General features: G+C 39.6%; 2 protein-coding genes across 12 annotated transcripts in view; both read right to left on the reverse strand.

Moving 5' to 3' along the window:
• LOC135691733 (uncharacterized) overlaps nucleotides 1-13,103 on the reverse strand; it is a 109,128-nt gene extending 96,025 nt beyond the window's left edge. For 3 of the 11 annotated variants that reach the window (XM_089112059.1, XM_089112060.1, XM_089112061.1), the window contains exon 1: nucleotides 12,725-13,094. In XM_089112059.1, the coding sequence (XP_088968185.1) occupies nucleotides 12,725-12,970 (246 nt within the window). In that variant the 5' untranslated portion in view covers nucleotides 12,971-13,094. The other 8 variants (XM_089112064.1, XM_089112065.1, XM_089112063.1 and 5 more) reach the window with 6 other exon arrangements.
• Nucleotides 13,104-14,726: 1,623 nt separating this feature from the next.
• LOC148958606 (uncharacterized) lies at nucleotides 14,727-19,686 on the reverse strand. The gene is made up of 2 exons (XM_089112128.1): nucleotides 19,349-19,686; nucleotides 14,727-17,923 (listed from the first exon to the last, which is right to left on the reverse strand). The coding sequence occupies exons 1-2, from the start codon at nucleotides 19,421-19,423 to the stop codon at nucleotides 17,516-17,518; spliced, it is 483 nt and encodes a 160-aa protein (XP_088968254.1). The 5' UTR covers nucleotides 19,424-19,686; the 3' UTR covers nucleotides 14,727-17,515.
• Nucleotides 19,687-19,753: the final 67 nt, after the last annotated feature.

Consider the following 19,753-nt stretch of genomic DNA (forward strand, 5'->3'; position numbering starts at 1 on the left):
GGCGGTTAGAATCATCACGTTGGAAGGTCACCACAGCAAATATGGGCAATATGACAAGCGAAGCCCCGTATGCCGGGCGAAATATTAGCTATAACTGATTTACTGTTTTTGTTGTTGTTTGTTCTTGGCACCTTGCGGTGTTTCCTATCTACTGCATTTCACTACAAGGCCTAATTTCTTTGCAACGAGAGGCACAGCCTGGAATATCAGAGACTTTCCAAAGCCAGTTGGCAATATGGTGAAGGTGTCTCTACTCTCTACAAACAAGGCTCTCAATGCTGTTCTGTGTTCAGTTCCACAACATGCGTACAGAAAATATTCTTTGAGTACAGTTTTAACAGCATCTTCAAACTCAATCGTTACGGTCGCTAGCATTTATTTATGTTCTGTTCTGTTCAATGTTTTATACCAGAGCTAAGTTTATTGTTTCGCTGTGACCTTTGAACGTACAGAAATCTGTACACTCGCTCCTGATTGGTTAATATCAGCACACCAGAACGAGAATGGGGCGCACTAGACCAGACTCTCTATTTTATTTCATATATAGTGAGTCTGGTACCCAGGGTAATCTTTAGGGGACAGGCGTCAGGTGGGGTGGACTGACGGTAAACAACCTCCGTTTTGCTGGTGACATCCACTTGATTGCAAAGAATGCGAAAGAACTTGAAGAAGTAACATCCAGGCTCGACACAACAGCAGGCAGATTTGGAATGGAGATAAGTACTGAAAAGAACAGGCGGCACAGCAGCAGTACAGAAAAAACATCACTGAAAAGGTCTCAATCAAGGTGAGAGATGACACCTAGGACCAAGTCGAAGAATTCAAATACTTGAGGGGTGACTATGACAGTGAACACGATGAGCGAAACTGAAGTCAAAAGAAGAACTGGAGCAGCAACAAGTGCCTTAGCCAAGATGAAAAAGGTCTGGAAAGCGAGGAAACTAAAGTTAAACAGCAAGACAAGGCTGAAGAAAACATTTGTGACGAGCATTCGGTTGTGAAAACTGTGGCGAATAAGATAAGGAAACGCATTAATGCCTTTGAAGTGTAACGTTGACGTTGGATGCTCGGCATAACTTGGCAAGATCGCAGAAGCAATCAATATGTCCTGGCGCAGAAAACACCAGAGAGATTGATGGAAATTGCTTTGAGAAGGAAGCTGGTATTCTTTGGCCACCAACTGAGGGGAGATGCATGGGCAAAGGTTTTTATGCAGGGGAATTGTGAAGGAAATAGTCATCAAAGAAAGTCCGATGCATGGCACTATGATGGCAGAAAATAAGAGAGAGGCAGTCGCCGGGCCATTTACTGCTTTTTGACGTTTAACAGACAAAACAGGAAACTTGAAATTGTCTTCGATTTTTTCCTCTGGTGTGCTATATCTGCAGAAAATCTAGGGTTTATAGGGGCCCATATTTGTATGATTTCTAGGGGCCACCAGGAAAACTTCAAAAGAGTCCCGGTGGACTACACTACCCCTGCAACGAACACTCCCCGAAGAGCAACAGAGTCGCCAGCCACTCAAAAGCGGATACATCTATTTTAAAGGGCATGTGTCGTTCACATGATTGGCTAATGCAATACAATTATCTCTTTTGTTTAGTACAAAGCATGGAATCGAGGATGAATTTTTACGGCAGTAACAATTCAAGAAGAAGCAATGAAAAGTCACGAAACAATGGAATTCCACTTCAAACGCTTTTGTTTTATTAGCCAACTGCTAATGCGACATACGCCCTTTAAAGCACTAGCGCGAAGCTCGCATTTGTTTTGTATTCCAAAAAGCTTAAATAAACAGAAAATTTAATTCTTGAAAAATCATGAGCATTGCATTATTCTTAAACTATACTTAAATTTCAGCGATTTTGAGCCTTACTCGTATAGACTATGTTCTTATAAAAAAGTGTGTATTTGGTTACAGGTGACTCAACTTTTGAAATACCTCTTAAGACTATGGTTGACTTACTCACTTACATCACGTTTCATAACTGAAAACGAAAACACAACAAAATGAATATCTCCCTATTTATTGTCCATGCAGAGTAGGGAGCGTGAAAGACACAGTATTAACACAGCGATGTAAAAAAAGGATAAAATCGAATCATTCAATACAAAATCTACAACTCGTTATTATACAGACGACTTGGACGACCTAAGCAAAACAGCAGATATATTATACTTGTGTTTGTTTATTGCAAATGTTTGAAAGCATTGCATGAATATATCAGTGTGTGCATAATATATATTTTTTTCGAGGATAAAAATCAATAAATTGATATGAAAAACAATTGGGAAAGCCTAATAAGATGCCTGTACCGGAACTGTCAAAGTCAAGTGATTCCTAGCTTCAAAGTTGTCATTCCTGGATTGTGACTTTTTGAAACCAAACTAGACTGTAAAATTTACCGAATGCCCCAAGTTTCCCCACAAAACTTTCGAACTGTATTGAACCCGCCAAACATTGATTCTTGGACCGAATCTGTGACTTGTTCAAAATTCTATCTTGGTATATTTTCACAAATTTCTATTTTCGTTGGTAAGCCTATGGTAATAGACTTCTAGACTGCTGTAACCATTGAATTTACAACAACCCCAACATAGATTTGCCACTCAAAGAAGGCCAGGATTTGAGCTTTATCTCTTATTATTTGAATGTCTTCATCTTGAAAATTTCCAATTTCACTTACTTTCAAGCAATTTAAAACATTTTAAGGTATGTATAACTTCAAGGTTTGATGGGCTTGGGCTATAGAAGAAAGCTTTTGTGTAGTTATAATAGAGTACTTTTAATAGCAAAGAATATAAATGTCTGAAGATACTACATTTCATGGATATTTACATCTCAAAATAATTGAGTTAATCAATTTAAAAACCACATCTTATGCATTCTATCAAATACTAAAGGAATGAAAAAAGTGTAAGAAATTAATTGGTGTGCAGTTGTTGAGCCTGGGTGGAAAGAGCCAATAGTACATTTTATGGTTTCTAGCCTGCGCGCAGCCTCAGACACTTCTATCCCGAAGAGTAGAAGTGTCTGAAGTGTAGATCCTACTCTTCGGGATAGAAGTGTCTGAGGCTGCGCGCAGGCTAATGGTTTCAAAAATCTAAAATTACTAAACTGTTTTCCCAAGTCTCTCCACCCCAGTGTCATACATTTCATCATCCTTATTTTTTCCAATTGAAAATGCATCATACCCAGCATCAGCATTGACAGCCAGCAGCCTATAATATGACATAACTAGCCAAATGCAGAATACCTGGAATGTTATCCCCTGTGAACAATGGTATTAAAATATGTGCATAAATCATATCTAGCCTCTATTCCAGTTAGCACGTGTTGTAAGTCAGTTTTTTGTATGTGCGATTATGATGAAGATAAATATATTTTGAAGTCATTTTACGTCTCAATATTTGGTTTATTACACTGGTGACAGGAGTATTTTGACCCACATCAATTTACAATGTCATCCTTTAACATAATTTTTTCAAAACTTGAGAAGTTCACCGGCGACGGGGACATAAATTTGCACCAATGGCTTCGTAACTTCGACAGATGTTGTGTTATTGCCGAGAAATCTGACGACCTCGTGGTTGGCCAAATTCTAATGCTTTGTGTTGATGGCCGTGCTAAAGCCATCTTGGATCAATTTGAAGATGAGAAAGGCAGTCCCCAGAAATACAGCGAGCTTAAGGAACAACTCGCCGTAGTTTTCGATTCAGAAACCGATCGCGAAGCTCACATGACTGCATTCGAACGCTGTATTCAAAAGATCGATGAAAGTGAAGAAGAATTCATGACCCACCTTTTACAGTTATTCAGAGCCGCCAATCCAAAAGCCAAAACTGACATTATAAACCATGCGGTGAAACGCAAGTTTTTACAAGGGATTTCTGATACACTTCGCAGAAATATATTCATCTTTTGCACCAACCCGTATGATGACAAAATTACCCATCAAGATTTGCTCAAGGCTTGCCGCGATGCATCAGTTCATCTTTCCTTACCATCTGCGACAATCAACGGTGCTATTGTCACTGGGCCTTCTGATGCTGTTTTAACTGCTGCAAATCCATCTGATACAACACTGGACGCCATTCTTGCCTTGTCCACCAAATTTGAGCAACAAAGTCAACTCACAATGCGGAAGCTTGATGAACAACAAGACCAAATCAATGCACTCAACCGTCAACTTCCGTTTAGGCCCTCACAGCAACTTCAACATCAGCATGGTGCCCCTGTTTTTTCTGCCCCGCAGAGCAACCGTAGGCAATCACGCAATGGTTTTCAACGCAATTTTGGCAGGGATTTTCAGCCTCGAAACGCAAGGCCAGACGGACGGCAACCTATTCAGTGCTATTTTTGCCACGGCTTAAATCATATCCAACGTGATTGCCTAGCTTACAAGCAGCAAGCTAATCTTCCTCAACAGTCGGGAAACTTTTGGGGCCCCCAGTAAAGGGTCATACTGGGAAAGCCGACAATGCTTCATTGACCCCCCAAAAAGAAGAATCACAATCTTTTCTACAGAGAGAACCTAATTTGCTTTGGCTAACAGGAACATTACATGGACAGCAAATTCCAATGATGCTTGATTCTGGTGCCACCGTATGCTGTCTTGCCAAAAGATGTTTCACTGGCAGTCCTTACTTGCAAAACCTACCATTACAGGGTTATACTGGCCCAGGTTTGCTTGATGCAAATGGACAAATAATGAAACCCTTTGGTGTAATTAAAGCCCCTCTTGTAGTAGGGCATCCTGCTGTATCTCACATTGTTGAATTTATGATTATTGATGCATTGCCTTATTCTTGCATTCTCGGTTTGAGTTTTCTAAATAAATTTACCAAATGGGGCATTGACAACTCCAAGAAACTCCTTCATCTAGATCAAACCATGGTATTGGTATCTTCTCAGCCTTCTCTTCAAGATAACATTGCTTTCATAACACCGAACAAGTACACAATACTACCCGGACAATCATTGACTATTAAGACAGTTGCTAATGGGGCCTCCCTTCATGCATTCCGCCCAGTTTCAGAACCGACTGCACTGATTGATGGACATGCACCCTTTGAAGAACGTCTGCATGTAAAGGTTGTTCCGTACTTACACAAGGTTTCTCATCAACACTCATGTGTTCCCACCGTCCTTGTTAATACTTCTGCCGTCGCAAAGACCATCAAAAAGGGCACCAAGGTTGCTCTAGGGACGTATGACTTTGAAGAATTCTCTGTTCTTCCTAAAGACACAATTAATCTTCTCTCTACTCAGGACACAGATAATTCTACTCAAACCTCCGATCCTATTACGATTCTCACTTCACAGTTGACCCACTTGTCTCCCTCGCAGTTTCAACAAGCCAAGAATTTACTGATGGAATTTTCTGATGTCTTCTCTTTATCAAACACCAAAATTGGCAAAACCAACGTGACAGAATTTGACTTTGATTTGGCTCATTCGACACCCATTTCAATGCCTTTACGCAGAGTGCCACTTCATCAACAATCCATTGTCAAGGAACTTTTACAGCACTATAAAGCTCATGGCCTAATTGAACATATTGATTCACCTTATCGTGCTGCTACAGTCCTTGTTGCCAAGAAGAATGTTTCAAATAGCTGTGATGTTACCGATCGTTTTCGACTTGTAGTTGACTATCGTTTTCTCAACCCTGCCATCAAAGATTCAGGTTGGCCTTCTCCATCCCTTCAACAATGTCTTGACTCTGTTCGCGGCTCTCAATATGTCAGCTCAATCGACTTCAACAGTGGCTACCACCAAATTCCTTGTGCTGATAGAATCAAACCGATCATTGCCTTTTCTCCTGGTTACGGTTTTGGTCAATGGACCTGGAACGTTATGCCTCAAGGTATCAAACCGGCCTCTTCTTTGTTCCAACGAACCATGGAACAAACATTTTCTGATTTAAGCGACTGTATTCTACCACCCTTCTACGATGATGTGGTTATTAAAGGATTAGATTTCACAGATCATCTCTCCAATGTTCGCAGAGTTTTAGCAAGAATTCGACAGTCTGGTCTCACTTTAAACGCCTTGAAATGCAAATTTTTCCAGACAAGTTTGCCGTATTTAGGCCATTTCATTGACAAGGGACACATTCGCCTTGACCCAGCTCGCATTCAGTCCATCACCGATTTTCCAGTGCCATCCAATGCCAAATCCTTGAAGGAATTTTTAGGCATGGCACAATTTTGTGATCGATTTGTTCCCCACTTCTCTGTTGTTGCTGCTCCTCTACACGAACTTGCAAAACCGACTTCAACGTTTGTCTGGACACCTGAAGCTCAAGCAGCCTTTGAAGCACTAAAGCAGCTTCTCTCTTCCGCACCAGTTTTACGAGCTCCTACAAGTACCGACTCTTTCATCCTAGAAGTTGATGCATCAGACAGAGGTGAAGGTGCATGTCTTAAAGCCCATAACACAAGTGATGGCAAAACATACATCGTCGCCTACGCCAGCAGAAAGTTCAATGAAACTGAATCAAGGTGGAACATTGTCGAGAAAGAGGCGCATGCTATAATTTTTGCTACCGAAAAATTTCGTCACTACCTTCTTGGTAAACCCTTTCTCTTGCGTACTGATAATCGCGTAACTTCATTCCTGCAATCCAAACGCAACCCTAAGAGTAGAAAATTGCTGAATTGGGCCTTGCAACTTTCAGAGTTCAATTATAAAATAGAACACATTCCATCCAAGAACAACGCCATAAGCGACTGTCTCAGTCGCATGCACAGTGTCAACTCACTGGAAGAATTACAACCTAATATTACAGTGGCTGCAATCAGAGATTTCCAAACAAAAGATCAACACATCCAAGCAGCAATCGAGTACATGTCTTCTGATAAACGAAACTTTGATGTCTGCCGTCTAGGTTCCTTAAAACCATATCGCAATAAACTTTCTGTATCTGAGGATGGCATTTTGCATTGGCACAACTGCACTGTAGTACCTGACGATTTACGTGGAACCGTCCTGAAACTTTGCCATGACCACCCATCCTCTGGTCATTTTGCTGTTGACAGAACTTGGTCTCGCCTTTGTGAACACTATTTCTGGCCCAATGCCAAACAGGATGTGATCAACTGGGTGAAAAGTTGCAAGATTTGTGCTTCTTTTAATCCACCCCCTCAAGGATACCACAAAGATCAGTTACAGCCAATACAGTCTACTGAACGATTCGAACTTGATTGCTACGACCTAGCCGGACCTTTTCTGCCTGCGTCTCAAGATGGTTTCAAGTATGCTCTTATCCTGGTCGACCATTTTACAAAATGGCCTGAAGTTGTTCCCCTCAAAGAGATATCGGCACCTACTATTGCTAGAGCGATTCACGACCAATGGATCTGTCGGTATGGGATTATGCAACGTTTGCACAGTGATGGTGCCTCAAATGTTCATGGCAATGTTATGCGGGAAGTGGCCAAAATCTTGGGTATAGGTAAATCCAAGTCTTCGCGTCTCCACCCACAAGGTGATGGCCTTTCCGAGGCAATGGTAAAACTAGTTAAGTCCTGTGTGCAGAAACAAATCGATCAACATGGCCGTAACTGGGACACGTTCTTGCAATCAGCTGTCTACGCCATTCGTTCAAGTGTTAATAATAGCACTAAAGTTACACCTGCTGAACTTATTCTTGGTGCTAAACTTTCTTTACCAACTGCGTTGCTGTTTAATAAATCACCACAGCAACAGATTCAACAGTCTGCTCCACACCATGTGAAACAGGCTCAAGCTTTTGCCAATGACATCGGTACGCGCCTTAAAAACTCCTTTCCCAATGTTCGCAGTATCCTCAACCAGAGCAGAGAAAGAATGAAACAACAGTACGATAAGAAAACTACCCAACATCATTATAAGATCAATGATACTGTCATGTTATGGAACCCACCTCAGAAAAGGGGTATTTCACGTTGTTTTCAACCAAAGTGGTCGGGGCCTTGGACAATCACCCACTTGATAGGAGATCTGAATTGTAAGCTTGTTGACGCCAGTGGCAAAGCCAGTCCTACTATTCATGTCAATCAACTGAAGTATATACCTCCAAGATCAATCCACTTACTCAAAAAAGCAACTGACCCCCTACCTGCAAAGGGACCTCCTAAGAAAAAAGTCTGTGACATTTTTGCTGACCTAACCAATACCAAGACAACAAATCTCATTGATGATAGAGTACACGTCGAGGGTGCAAGAGGAGGAGGGAATACAGGGGACATAAACCACAGAGAACAACCAGAAGATAATAACAACATGATCAACAGAAATTGGTGCAGAGTAGACATTGCAAACATACTACCAAACAGAACTCGTTCACATTCACTAACATAGGAAGAGAGATGGGGAGGGGGATAGTGTTATCCCCTGTGAACAATAGTATTAAAATATGTGCATAAATCATATCTAGCCTCTATTCCAGTTAGCACGTGTTGTAAGTCAGTTTTTTGTATGTGCGATTATGATGAAGATAAATATATTTTGAAGTCATTTTACGTCTCAATATTTGGTTTATTACAGGAAGCAGGCAATGAGCAGCATCATAGAGATTTCAATCCATGATATTTTAGCATTGACTGACCGCAAAATGGTTGTGACGACCAACATAATAGCTGACCCAAAAGTCCATCCCATCCAAACAAACAAAACTTTTCGGTATTTTGCATTGTTTTTTAAAACAACAACAATCAAAGATACAGCAATGGCTATTTCCACAACTTGCAAAGCTAAGTTAATTATACTTGATGCCTGAAAGCTTTCATCTTTTGAAACATTTTTTCCTGCCCTTTCCGTATCATTAGAACCAGCTTTGTTGACATGATGTTGAAACGTTTCATGTTGCTTCACCAGATCAACAGCAGTAATCGTTAGAATAAAGACACCAAGTATCTGGAAGAATTAATGGTCACATATCACACCAAAGAGACAAGAGACAGGAAGAAATTTCAATGCCATGTCTTTGTTAAACTTATTTCCATCAGGATTTTAAATCATACAGTGAATTCAAGAGCATACAGTCTTGAATTCAGAATGTTTCTGCAAAGACTTCGGTAGAGCAGAATCTTATAGACATGCTGATTTTAAAGAACCTGAAATAAGGAGCTGCAAGGTCTTTGGATAGAAACATTGGGTAGTATGTTAAGTTTTAGTGCCAGTAGGCTGGACAAGTGTAGTGTAGGGAGACCTCATCAAAAAGAGACCAAGCAAACTTTATATAGATCAGGCCTTTTCGTTTGACGCGAGCGATCACTCGCGATCGCGTCAGCACTCGCCCAAACCCAACCATGCGAGCCATTGATCGCTCGTGCTAAACAGTAAATTTTGAGGAAGAAATGCCTTATTAATTAACACATTTCCAGTCATCTTTGTGACCAAAGCAAGTGACATAGACAATACAAAGCCAATAAATGAAAACACAGGAAATATAAGTAAGCTGACTTAACCACATCTCAACGAAAAAATGCATTTGAAAATCAATTCCACAGCGAATGTTTAGGAATACTGTAGGTACTTGTATTTGAACTACAATAGCACTTAGGACATTTTCTGGGCAGCCAGGCTATAAAGTATTTTTTCTGTACGGGGAACGCCAAAACAATAATTTTGAAAATCATGCACGGTAAATAAAGCAAAGGCTTTCGAAGAGACCTTATATTCTTTGTTTTTTCTTGTTATCAGAAGTCAGAAGTTTAAATGGTGGAATATTCGCGGGAAACACGACCAGATAAACAAATACTGTTCGCGGAATCTACGTCAGATTCTTAACAACATTTTGCGATCATCCGGCAAAAGCGTCTATGACCTTCATGATTTACATAAAGTTCATAAACGAAGCACATTGGCAGGGACGGACTTAGCGGGGGGTGTAGGGGGTGCGACACCCCCCAATATTTCTGTCTCCTTCGGTAAATGTGGTTCCATTCGGTAAAAACCATTTTTTGGTAGTCAGCAGTAACAAATTAACGCCAAGATTTTACTTTATTTATCTCCTTGCTATCAGTATTTATCTTCTTGTCAGTAGCGTAGCGGGGGGAGGCAAGGGGAGCGGCCGCTCAGAAAGTCGGTGTCTGAGAAAAGGACAAATCTGCAATAGAATTAGTACCATAAAGGGAGACTTTATATTTCAGACAATATTAAAACGTTTTTAAAGACTGCAAACGATTGTAAGAAATATTCTGAAATGTATCTCAAGCTAATCTGAAGGGCGTCGTCGCAAAAATTTTCTGCTCGCTTCGCTCGCACAGGGACCCTCCTTTATAACTCTACAGAATGTTCAACAATTTATCCCATGTTATAGGATATAAATAGAAAAGTCTTTCACGTTCTTTAGACAATCCCGATAAAATAGAAACTAAAATGCTAAAGCGCTTCAATCCTTAAAAAAAATTAGATTCTGAAATGCTTGTCAAGGATTTTGCTCCAAGGAGAACGGAATTAGTTTAAAACATTTGAATCCTGTTTGTTATTTTTAGATATTTGATTAAAACTGTGGAGAATCAGTTTTTGCACGTAGTGCTTCCTCCAATCTTCCGAACCTGGCTACGCCACTGCTTCTTATCGTCTTTACCTTGAAGTTAAAAACGAAATTTTAGAAATGGACGTTTCCATAATTTACAAGTGACCTGAAGGGTGTGGCACCAAAGTTAGTGTCTAACACCCCCCCCCCCCCCCAATCATTGTTGCTTAGATCCGCCCCTGCACATTTGTATTTGGTATCTATTCTTTCTTGGAGTGCACAAAAGGTCATCATAACCGTTTGTTTCCATTTGATGTAACCGCAAACTAACATTTCTCTTGCGCGAGCTTTCACTATTAGAGCGATCGCTCGCGCAAGAGAAATCACACGAGCGATGGGCAACTCGCGTGGGTTATTTCTTACGAAATGGACTGACAGATATATTAGAGAAACACAGTGGAACACAACAAAAAACATGATAAGTACTGTGTAATCAATCCATACTTGCTTTGGCTTGTGACAGCAATTTTGCCTTGTATTCCAAACAATATAACGGTTTGTGAAATGTAATGGGGTGCAAACAGCACACTCATTGAAACATGCTTTTATGGATATTTGTTAAAGCAGGGGTCTGGAACAACCCCCCATCCCATAACTTGTATCCACCAATGGTTTCTAAAGGTCTGTATTTTAAGAAGTCAGTCCCCTTTTTACATTAATTTTATTGCATCCCGTGTGCTCAAGAAACTGAAAAAAATTCAAGATATATAAAAGATAAAAGTAAGGAAAGCCAGTAAAGTTTTGGAAATACCCTTTCAATGCCTTTCTGCATTTCTGCGTATTAGCTACATGTGCAGGCTGCAAGCAGCACATTCCTAGTCCATTTGAAAAAAACATGTATTAAACTAGTGGCCTGACCAGTAAAAAGTTATGGATGTCAGGAAAAATGAATGAGCTGCAATCAAGTATTTGAACTGTGCGAAACAACAGATATTCTGTACAGAATATTACATGATTTGATTGATTCTGTTGGTCAAGTACAAGGGCAAGAAATCCATTTTACTAGTTAGCCTATGTAGGTTTTCCAACATCATGGAGGGATCTTAATATAGGGAGACTCAAAGATTGTGGCTGGTGTCCAGTCTGCAAAGTAAGTCTTGTAGCATACCCAGGTTGGTAAGACCAGGAGACAAAGGGGAGTTGAGCAAGAGAATGTTGGGGTCCATACCCATTTTAACACCAGAAAATGCCCTTTTTCAAGGAGAATTTTGCCATTGGAGGCTTGTCTTCCCCTTGCTGCCTCTCCCCTCACTACGCTACTGAGTAAACCATTTTTCAATGAGACCTTGGCTGTGTAAGGTCAGAATGTTCGCTTCCCCAGTATTCACAGCCAGATATTCTGGCATGCTTGTGTGTGCCAACTGATTGCATTTTATAAGGTTGCAATTAAGGAACACCAGTTCACTGGCTTAAATAAACATTTTTTGGCCTGCTTTCTTTCTTCTGATGAATGAAAAATAAAATTTTCTTAATGGCATTGCCCTTGTTTTCTGACGTAAGTTTCCAGAGCTCCATTCCTTCACACCCCCATCCCCCCTTAATAAACAGTGAAATTTTTGTTTCTGTGTTAAACTTTTTTAGGTCATTCAAATGCAGACAAAATATATTAAGTCCTGGATAAGTTTTAAATTACCATAATATAACCACACATTATTACAAATAAATTGCTTCACAGCCCTGCAAATAAATGCTTATCAGGCCAACCCTGCAACAACACATATTACAAGATGTCTAACTCAAATGATCAACGTGCAATATATGTGCAGAAATTTATTACCTTGTGTGGAGAATTGTATATACCTCTACAACCACACATTACTAATAAAATGATAGAAACATACAGTAGTTCAGTTTGAATTCAATTGTTCAAAAAAAATTCTCGGCATACTGGTTCCTGAGCAATAGTCAAGAGGACCACCCATATTTATGCCCTTTGATTCTCCAAACCCAAAACCTAAACAGGTATACAAGACCAGTGCCTTCGGAATGAAATTCATATTTGGGGGGGCTGCCCATTGTTCTCCTTCCCATTCAGTACACTGTTATAAAGGAAACATACTACAGTTTGACAATTATTTGGGGGGGGCTCCAGCCAAAGGGGGGGTTCCGCTATTTAGCGTGCGACATTCATTTAGACATTCAAATAGACATTCGAATAGACATTCGGACCATGATAATTACAACAGGCTACTTACGATGTCGACTGCTGCAACCAGGATGACTCCATAACGAAGTGGGAAGCAACAGCAGGACTTGGCGTAGCGAACCATTTTATCTTCTTTATCTTCACAAATTGAGCATGAATTGTTGTTAGCTGGCCTTTCGTTACGGTTACGCCTCCTACCTGTACACTGTTCACTATCTGTGTCACTATGTTCCTGTTGCGCTGTGACCTGGTTTCCAAGACGAGGCCAATGATGACATTGGAAAAAATTATCCATTTACCCTATTTACCTTCATTAATTTTAGAAATTGAAATTGAAAATCATGATATTCAAACATACGATACGTTTCGAGAGAAGCTAAAGCAAAATTCACAAAAAGCAACGAATGCAGGGCCCACACCACCTGGGTGGTGGGTCATGCCCCCTTTTTTGCAAAGCAAGTAGTTTTAAAGCTGCAGTAAAAGGGTAAGAAGCCTTGGCCCCTATTTTTTAGCCTTGCCCCCCCCCCCACTTTCAATTACGTGGAGCGGGCCCTGGAATGTATAATGAAAAAAGGTGAAACTCGTACAGTTGGACCTGTAGGAAGGGGGGAAAGTGTTCTACCATTCGCTTTAAGTCGTGTCCTCTTTTGTCGAACGTGTTATTGTTAAGCTTCAACATGGTCCTCTCCTCAAATTTCAAGAGCCCTCAACACAGACCAGCTATTTCGAGCCTTCCTACTTCGTACAATAAGATGATGCTGATATACAAGGAATATAGATACAAAAATAACAATGGCGGAAATTCTTTTTTCAAGTGGAGGGGGGCAATGCCCACAAAAGCAAGCAAATTTGCCGACAAATGGCATAATTTTACCAACAAAACCGACAATTTGGCAAAAATTGGGGGCGGTTGCCCCCCCCCCCCACCCAACACACACACACACACCCGAAATTTCCGCCACTGAAAAATAAAGATAAATATAGATCTAGATATAAATTTGGATACTGACATAGTTGAAGTGTCAATACAACTTTGATATAAATTTCATATCTATGCATCAATACGCCATATTTGTTTATATACTTATCACACAGTCCCTCTCCCCTCTCTCTTGCCTAGCAATAACCAATGAATAGAAGTCTGTTATATTTCTCTTTTGTGTGATGATCTAATTTTGAAGCTGGTAACTTTGAAACAGGGTGGTGGAGTTTGGAATCTCAGATTCCGTTTTCACTATCAATTCTTTGAATTTTTCTTAGAAAACGTAAATCGTTTCCCAATTTTAAGTTGACAAAACGTGAATTGGGTCATTCTAGGTTTGATAAGACTGCTATTAGTCGTTCCTCAGTATCGTTTTTCCTCAACAACCGTCAAATTAGTGCTTGAAATGCATTAAAACCTAACCTGTGTCCCAGACCACTAGCTTGAAAGAAAATCCCTCTACTTTCAAATCAGGGGTCTGGATCACAGGCTAAAAAACCATGATCTGGACCTTCATAATGTGTCCATTAAAGGCCCATTCAAAACTTTGATTCGCTCCTTCCTATTCTAGGATAGAAAAAAAATATTGATTGCTCAGATGTTTAAACTCCAGAAAACTCAATCAGCTAAATTATTTAAATGATGCAAGAATCTTTCGTTTACCTTTCGAAAAGTTGTAGACAACAACATGCTCCTTTAAAAACGAAAGTTCTGAGTGGAAATACTGCCCCTTTCATGAATCAGCAATTGCAAAAGGCAATTTATACTAGATCAAGGCTAAAAAAAGAACCCTACCGTAGAAAATGGAATTAATTTCAAGAAGCAAAGAAATAAATGTGTCTCTTAAAGACGGAAGGCGATTAAAAATCATTTTAAGGAAGCAACTAGACATGGAACAATGTTAAATAAAGAATTATGGGATCTTATTAAACCTTTCTTTCAAATAAAGGAGGACTTATAACCAGCGATATTTCTCCTGTGAAAAATGATACCGTCATAACAGATGACCAAGAACTGGCAGAAAAATTTCATATGGTCATTATGTGAATATAGTAGAGAAATCCAGCGGTAAGAAGCACATTAGCCTTGCGAAAAATACTGGAATTTCTGACGACCGCCAAATCGTTCGCTTGATTCTTGATAAGTATAAAAACCATCCTAGTGCCCTAGCTGTTATTCAAAGCCCAGAGCAAGTCCTGACTACTTTCACTTTCAAGAGATAGGCAGTCAAGAAGTTGCCCTTGGATGGCAGCAAATCTACTGGTGAAGATCAAATTCCCCCGAAGCTTGTATCCTTAGCAGCAATTGAACTTACAAATACTTTAACTACGGCAATAAACTGTAGCATTCGAAATTTCCGTTTCCCAAACGATGCAAAAAAGCGGCAGTTTGGCCACTAGATAAAGGGGAATCAAATCGTACATTAGAAAAAAACTTCCGCCCAGTGAGTGTTTTCAATGCCTTTTCAAAGATATATCAAAAAATCTTAAAAGATCAATTGGCTCAACTTTTAGATTACAGACTTTCAGTCTTCATTGCTGCGTATCGACAAACGTATGCAACCCAGCATGTTTTGATACGTTTAATAGAGGACTGGAAGACTAGCCTTGGCAATGACTATCTCGTTGGTGCAGTCTTAATGGATCTTTCGAAAGCTTTCGATTGTATCCCACGTGATTTGCTTATCGCCAAACTACATGCGTATGGATTTAATGAAGATGCTCTAGTTCTAATTTATTTCTATCTCAAAAGAGGAAAACAGTGTGTTCGGATAAATAATTCATACAGTTCTTTTCAAGAGGTTATGTCTGGTGTACCCCAGGGCTCTGTGCTAGGACCAGTCCTGTTCGATTTTTACATAAATGACTTATTTCTATTCATAAAACAAGCAACGCTCTATAATTATGCAAACGACAATACACTTGCTTATTTTTCTAAAAACATGCGCGATTTTTTTGCAAAAAAAACGGGAATTGCCTTATCGTGGTTAGAACAAAATGAAACGATTGCAAACTCTGAAAAATTTCATGCTACAATTCTTAGGAAAAACAACACAAATCTTCTAAATCATTACAGGAAATTGAACAGATACAAGAACGCGCCCTACAATTTCTCTAAAGAAAATGATCATACAAGTTCGTATAACGATCTGCTTGTGAAGTCAGACAAATGCACGATGCTCGTTGCTCATCAAAAAATTCTGTGCATTTAAATATTCAAACCAGTAAAACAGCTGAACCCACCTTTAATGCAGAGTATTTTTAAATTACGTTCGTCAAATTATTCATTAAGAAATGCAAAAAACTTAGCCCATGTTTGACCTAATCAAACAACATTTGGGTCCAAAAGTGTTATGTCAATTGGGCCACAGATTTGGAAGGCACCCAATGATCTGAAATCCGGAGAAATTTGAAAAGTTTTAAGAATCAAATAAATGATGGGACGGACCGATTTGCAAATGTAGTGCCCGTCAGCTTCTGCCAGTAAATGCAAATTAATCTTTAACTTAGTATCTATAATTACTTTAATGTACTAGTTGGTAGCTATGTTCGATTTTGATTAGTTAACATTATTATTTATGGGTATATTGTTAGCTATTGTTTTTATATCGAATTAAAATAATTTTACAACAACAACAACAACAGCAGAAGCTGGCGTGCCAGTTTTTCAGCAAGTACACTTGACAAGTAGAAAATTATCATATGCAGAACTTGCCCGTGTAGATGACTTGACAAGTAAACTTGATAAGTTTAAAGCTCATAGAAGCTCTGCAAAGCCTTTGAAATGCAAAAGGCAGTAGTTCAAAAATTTGTACACCAATGAAACATTATTGCCTGCTAAGATTTCCAATAAAATTTTCGAAGACTCCAAACAAAAAATTTTAACCGTTGGACTTACTAGAAAAAATTCTGAAAACTGCCTGGGACTGTGAGTCTCAGTTCTCCAATCAAGTTTCCTGCTAATCCTTTGATCTGCCTGCGACGATGGCTCGCCCAAGGCTGAACCCACCACTTTCACTGTCTTCTTTTCTTAGATTTATTGTACATTAGTAGTGCTGCAGCTGTCCCACACACGAATAAAAGTTCCTTCTTTGTTAAAGGAGCCATTTTAGCTCATGCTACGTGCGCCCCGTTTGAAAACCGAAACTAACCTATAAACTCCGCTTGCCATAACGCAGATAGATATTGTCAAAGAGATTTTTCATCTTTCTTCACGAAATATGTAGAATTGTCAAACAAAACTTGTTCATAATCTACACGGGCAAAAGAAACTTGTCAAGGAACATTGCCAAAGTAAAATTGCTCGTGTAAATGCGGCTTTAGGCAGTCAGTGGCAATGCATGTGGGAGGCAGTAAAGTGTGAAAAGAATTGCGCATAGGTAGAGACTCGACAGTCTCTTTAAGCAATGTCACCAAGAAGCGCACCGCAAAGCAGTGCTGAGGTTTTAACGAACCGTATACCATCCCACAGAGTTGCAGTAGAAGTGAAGTTCCAGTTTGCATAATTGGGAGTTTACCGTACTTTGTAGATGCCAAATATAAAAACAAAATACATTTTTGCTAGCGAGTAAAACATACTTGCAGTCGTATAACTACTATACATGAATATCTAATGCCGAATACCGTTGATAGAAGGCCAAATACCGGTATGCATATTCTAGATACCTGTAACAGCCTCTTACAACGAATATTTAGTCACTAGTTAAAAAACTAAAGCAATATATTGATGATATAATTTCGATAGCAGATATGTCTTGTTGAGAAGTTAATTCAAGAAGATCTTCTCCTATATAGGCTTTTAACTCGACAGCACTCTAATTTCCAAACACACTATTCTGATCAGGAAACTTATGCACAATCATTCCAGCATCTTATAATATGACATAACAAACCACATACAGCATGTGAGGTAGACAGCAAGGAAGAGTGTAATCAGGATTTCAATCCACAAAATGACTTCTGTAAGTGCCCTTACGATTGTTACGATGACCATTATAACCACTGATGCGCATGTCCATGCAACCCAACCAAGCAAGACTTTTCTGTACTTTGGTTGGTCCATAACCGCAACAGTGATCATGGCGATGCCAAAAAGAATGGCCACGACTTGTATAACGATGCTCACAATGATCAGTGCCTGATTTCCACTATTTGAATTGGCCGATTTGTTATCACTTATGACAGTTCCATTGAGATGCGGGCTTTTCTTTACCTCCTCCTTGGTCATATCTTTTGCTGAAGTTGTCAGCAAATAGACAGCCAGTATCTAAAAGTAAAAGTATCCGTTTGTAGGGATACACCTTTGTGCATTTGAATGCAGGGTAAGCATCGAAACGAATCTTTGGCATGGAGAATGGTTCTCCATATTTAGACAAGTTTTAGTCTCCAGAACGTAGCGTCAGATTACCACCAAATAATAATCAATACAAAAGGCAAGGTATTATAAGCACATTATGAAAATACACTAAATAAAATTATCAGGTAGTAGTAGATTTCTCGGTAACAAACACACAAAAATTTGCCTTCTTTTTTAAGTGGACTAACTCGGCTCCAATCCACAATAGTTTTGCACTACCACAATATCTTGAAAAAACCTTTTAGTAAAGAATTTTTCAAGAGCAAATTTTTGACAGAGTAGTCTACCCCTTTTGCTTTCATCATATTGAGCACCCCCTCCCCTTCCCTCCTCCCCCCTCCAAAAGTTTTCGAGCAATCTGTCCGTAATAAGCTCTGCAGTACCTTTTTGATAAATGATTGCTACTATATTGCAATAAATATAAAGTTCCAAATTTCTTCTCGCATGCGTGGCAATTTTCAGCTTTGTTTCTTGTGGCAGGAACGCGATGTCATCCAACAATGGCCGTTTTCATAGGACTTCACCAAGATGTCACAAAGAATGCACAAGAGTACGAAAGACTCTATTTGGACTTTGTATTATTCACATATAAAATTATTTGTGTCACTCAAAATCCATGGAATTAAAACTGCTTAGCCTGAGCCCCAGACTCCAAATAGACTCCAATACTTTCAGTTTCGGGTCTGGAACCGAGGCTAGCAACTGCTACATTTGATGACGTTATCAATTTAAATGATCAACAGGCGGATATTTTCGCGGCAAAGCGATTTTCCGTTGATCTCATAAACCGGACATCCCACCTCATTTAGATTTGCTAAAGGAGAAAACTGCGTGCAGGAGAGGGGGAGGGGTTCCAGGTTCCATTGGCCGACAAAGTGGGTGAGCCATTCTTTATTTGCCAACAAGTTCAAAAAATTTGCCGACTAAGCAGTCCTAGGTGGCAAAAGACCTCCTCGTTCTGGCAACGGAACGCCCCATCTTTGCGAGAAAATATTTCCCCATATGAAAATATTTTCCCGGTAAAACAGGAAATAGATTTCTTTTGCAAGGACCTAGGAGCATATTACAGATTTCAGCTGAGGGGCTAAAAAGTTTGAAGGGGGAGGCTAAACATGCTAAAAGCTAAGAGTAAGGCAATTTCTCGTATCGTTCATTTTGGAAATTATTTGGGGGGGGGGGGCTAGACTCCCCTCAGCTGAATCCTGTTAAAAAAAATCTTCATAAAAAGGTGAAGTTGAAAAAAGATTGTCTTCAAAGATTCTAGCTCGAATTTACGATTTGAATGTACAAGAAAAGGGATGTTGTTAACAACACGGAGAGAAATAACTCACTTACGATATCGATTGATGCAATCAAGATGACTCCATAACGAAGTGAGAAGCATCCACAGGACTTTGCGTAGCAAACCATTTTGTCTTCTCAAATTAAAAACAAAATTTAAACGTTAGAAAGGTCGTATGCCGATGCCAAAAAGGCAGCTGTAAATTATACGGTTGTTGAGAACGGCTGTGCAATATGAAGCCAAGTGTGTTTAACTGCAGATGACTGTAAATATCAGTAGCCTGTGGTTTCTATGACAATGAAGTGGAAACAGATTGAATTTCAGAGATGGAGGTGCGGAAACTTTAGAAGCCAACATTTTGCAAGTTAGCTAGAAAGACTATAACCTTGCTCTTCGACATAAAACCTGCTCCCCCCCCCCACTTTTTAAAATCAAAGACCTTTTTCCAGAATCTTTTG

Source organism: Rhopilema esculentum, chromosome 13, assembly GCF_057945365.1.
Source record: "Rhopilema esculentum isolate cy_ngs chromosome 13, ASM5794536v1, whole genome shotgun sequence".
NCBI lineage: Eukaryota > Metazoa > Cnidaria > Scyphozoa > Rhizostomeae > Rhizostomatidae > Rhopilema > Rhopilema esculentum.

Bases quoted from the DNA above. Each gene is read 5' to 3' on its own strand.
- LOC148958606 (XM_089112128.1), bottom strand. From the start codon at position 19,423: ATGGTTTGCTACGCAAAGTCCTGTGGATGCTTCTCACTTCGTTATGGA. The intron at 17,924-19,348 runs GTAAGTGAGTTA...TTTTACTTTTAG, and splicing joins TGATTGCATCAATCGATATC to ATACTGGCTGTCTATTTGCT.